Below are 3,846 nucleotides of genomic sequence, written 5' to 3' on the forward strand. Positions count from 1 at the left end.
TAGAGTCTTGTTCATATAGGCCAGTGTTCTACCACACACCTCTGTTTCTTGCCTGAGACATATTTCCACATGTAGGTATTGAATATATTTGCGTTTTTAATGAAGATTTTTAGTGAAGCAGAGCAGTCATTATTTTATTCAGCAGTGATCATATGGCTATTAGAATATAAAAAGAGTTGCCATTTTCCTCCCATACTTTTATGAAATTGACTTCTTACATAAAAGCAATTGATCTTGAAACACTCTGGCTGAAAATATCTACAGAATGTAGCATTTGGAAAAGAAAGAATCATTGAAAACAAATGTGGTATTAATGTAAATACCATAGATAATTTAGGATGTGCTGAGTCTTTCATGAACTACTGTCCATGTTTGACTTTTACTAAGACTGACCGTTCATCTTTTTAGAAGCATAAATGTGCAGTTTCTAAAGTAAATTTTGTTTTTGAATGAATGTCATCTTTAGGATTTTCTAAAGTATGCCTGTGTGTTTAATGACTATGCTGGACTATGTGCAGTTCTAATTATAAAACAAAAGGAATTCTAAGTAATATCAGTGTAGTAAGTGGGCAATAATCATAGTATCCTAAGTCTACTTAGATACTCCTAATGCATTTCGAACACATTTTTTTCAGCTATGTGAGTGACTATGCCCATGTAGTAAACAAAAGAAAGTCTACAGAATAAGCATAATGTCTTTCCTGATTTAATTTTCAGATACATCTCCAGACTTGGCCGAAGTAGCTCCAACACAGACCTGTGCACATGCCTGGAATTGAGTGACACGGTTAAAGGATTTCAGATTGCTTCGTGCCTCTTGGGAAGTTCCGAAAACCACCCTTTCCAACTCTGGAATTCTGCTCAACTGAGATTCGCTTGAATGTTTACACTATCTGCTTGCTGTTCTACTCACCACTAAACAGTGTTCAGATCCTGATCAGGAACTGAGTGTGTTCCGCAAGCCACCATGGCCAGATTGAGCATTGGGATAGCAGCTTGCCGAATGGTGCTGGGCTTGCTGATGACTTCATTAACTGAGTCTTCCATACTGAATAGTGAGTGTCCCCAGCTTTGCGTGTGTGAAATTCGCCCTTGGTTTACCCCACAGTCCACATACAGAGAAGCCACCACTGTTGATTGTAATGACCTCCGTCTAACAAGGATCCCTGACAACCTTTCTAGTGACACGCAAGTGCTTCTCCTACAGAGCAATAACATCGCCAAGACCGTAGATGAGCTTCAGCAGCTCTTCAACTTGACTGAGCTTGATTTCTCCCAGAACAACTTCACAAACATCAAAGAGGTAGGGCTGGCCAACTTGACCCAGCTCACGACCCTGCATCTAGAGGAAAATCAGATCTCGGAGATGACAGATTACTGTCTGCAAGACCTCAGCAACCTTCAAGAACTCTACATCAACCATAACCAGATCAGTACCATCTCAGCTAATGCTTTTTCTGGCTTAAAAAATCTCTTAAGGCTACACCTGAATTCCAATAAATTGAAAGTGATTGACAGCCGTTGGTTTGATTCTACACCCAACCTGGAAATTCTCATGATTGGGGAAAACCCTGTGATTGGAATCCTGGACATGAACTTCAGACCTCTCTCCAACTTGAGAAGCCTAGTTTTGGCAGGAATGTACCTCACTGATGTTCCCGGAAACGCCTTGGTAGGCTTGGACAGCCTCGAGAGCCTGTCCTTTTATGACAACAAACTGATCAAAGTCCCTCAACTTGCTCTGCAGAAAGTTCCAAATTTGAAGTTCTTAGACCTCAATAAAAACCCCATTCACAAAATCCAAGAAGGGGACTTTAAAAATATGCTTCGGTTGAAAGAACTGGGAATCAACAACATGGGAGAGCTGGTTTCGGTGGACCGCTACGCCCTGGATAACTTGCCTGAACTGACAAAGCTTGAAGCCACCAACAACCCCAAACTGTCATACATCCACCGTTTGGCTTTCCGAAGCGTCCCAGCTCTAGAAAGCCTGATGTTGAACAACAATGCCCTGAATGCCGTTTACCAAAAGACCGTAGAGTCTCTTCCCAATCTACGCGAGATCAGCATCCACAGCAATCCCTTGCGGTGTGACTGTGTCATCCACTGGATTAACTCCAACAAAACCAACATCCGCTTCATGGAGCCCCTCTCCATGTTCTGTGCCATGCCGCCTGAATACAGAGGGCAGCAGGTGAAGGAGGTGTTAATCCAGGACTCCAGTGAACAGTGCCTCCCAATGATATCACACGACACATTCCCAAATCATTTAAACATGGACATCGGCACCACAGTTTTCCTAGACTGTCGGGCCATGGCTGAGCCAGAACCAGAAATTTACTGGGTCACTCCCATTGGAAATAAGATAACCGTGGAAACTCTTTCAGATAAATACAAGCTGAGTAATGAGGGAACCTTGGAAATAGCGAATATACAGATTGAGGACTCGGGAAGGTACACATGTGTTGCCCAGAATGTCCAAGGTGCTGACACTAGAGTGGCAGCAATAAAGGTTAATGGAACCCTTCTAGATGGTGCCCAGGTGCTGAAAATATATGTCAAACAGACAGAGTCTCATTCGATTTTAGTGTCCTGGAAAGTTAATTCCAACGTCATGACATCAAACTTAAAGTGGTCGTCTGCCACTATGAAGATTGACAACCCCCATATCACATACACAGCCAGGGTTCCAGTGGATGTCCATGAGTATAACCTAACACATCTTCAGCCTTCTACAGATTACGAAGTGTGTCTCACGGTGTCCAACATCCACCAGCAGACGCAAAAGTCGTGTGTCAATGTCACAACCAAAAACGCTGCCTTCACCCTGGACATCTCCGACCACGAAACCAGCACAGCCCTTGCTGCGGTGATGGGGTCGATGTTTGCTGTCATCAGTCTTGCGTCCATTGCTGTGTACATTGCCAAAAGGTTTAAGAGGAAAAATTACCACCATTCGCTAAAAAAGTATATGCAAAAAACCTCTTCCATCCCCCTGAACGAGCTGTACCCCCCACTCATTAACCTCTGGGAAGGAGACAGCGACAAGGATAAAGATGGCTCAGCAGACACCAAGCCAACCCAGGTCGACACATCCAGAAGCTATTACATGTGGTAACTCAGTGGGTATTTTGCTTCTGGTAGTAAGGAGCACAAAGACATTTTTGCTTTATTCTGCAAAAATAACAAGGTGAAGAAGACTTTTGTACTTTTGACTTTGCTAGTTTGTGGCAGAGTGGAGAGGATGGGTGGATATTTCAAAGTTTTTTAGTATAGCGTATCGCAAGGGTTTCACACGGCTGGTAGTGGCTCTCAGCTGCCAGTTTGTGTTTGGTTTTTATCCTTATCATTATTATGATTATTATATTATTATATTATTATTATTTTATTTTAGTTTGACGTGCTAAACTCAATAATGCTGTCTTAACTACAATGCTCAATAAAATGATTACTGACAGGTGGGGGTTCCTCTGTGCTTGACCCCTTCTTCTGAAGCCATCACTACAAAGAACCGTGTCCTCTCAAAAGCTAACATATGGTTTGGAAGCAGCATTAAATCCTTCGTAGCAATCTGGTCTACAGACTTTGAACTCAAGCTAAGACGAAACTTGCTACTTTGTTGAATGATGTTAGTTGGCTGTACTGTAACGTTGTATCAACTGAACTGAATGTTTGCCTTTCAGCAACCTCTTTTTCTTTCCTTCCTCTTTCTTTTGTAATAGTTGAAGAGGCTTAGAACAAGCTAACAGGCAATAGAAATATGTATATCAGATTTTCTAATGTAATGAACTACATGTTAATTGTTACTATATTCTTTTTATCTTTAGTAGACACTTTTAAAAAAAA

At 41.8% G+C, this 3,846-nt stretch overlaps 1 protein-coding gene across 1 annotated transcript; it reads left to right on the forward strand.

Annotated features, from left to right (window-relative positions):
* Nucleotides 1-724: 724 nt before the first annotated feature.
* Lrrn1 (leucine rich repeat neuronal 1) lies at nucleotides 725-3,361 on the forward strand. The gene has a single exon (XM_059256822.1). The coding sequence runs from the start codon at nucleotides 968-970 to the stop codon at nucleotides 3,116-3,118; it is 2,151 nt and encodes a 716-aa protein (XP_059112805.1). The 5' UTR covers nucleotides 725-967; the 3' UTR covers nucleotides 3,119-3,361.
* The last annotated feature ends 485 nt before the right edge of the window (nucleotides 3,362-3,846 follow it).

The sequence above is a fragment of the Peromyscus eremicus genome, chromosome 3 (assembly GCF_949786415.1).
Source record: "Peromyscus eremicus chromosome 3, PerEre_H2_v1, whole genome shotgun sequence".
In the NCBI taxonomy this organism is placed as follows: Eukaryota; Metazoa; Chordata; class Mammalia; order Rodentia; family Cricetidae; genus Peromyscus; species Peromyscus eremicus.

What these genes read in the sequence shown, in the direction of transcription:
- Lrrn1 (XM_059256822.1), top strand. Translation starts at nt 968, where the DNA reads ATGGCCAGATTGAGCATTGGGATAGCAGCTTGCCGAATGGTGCTGGGC.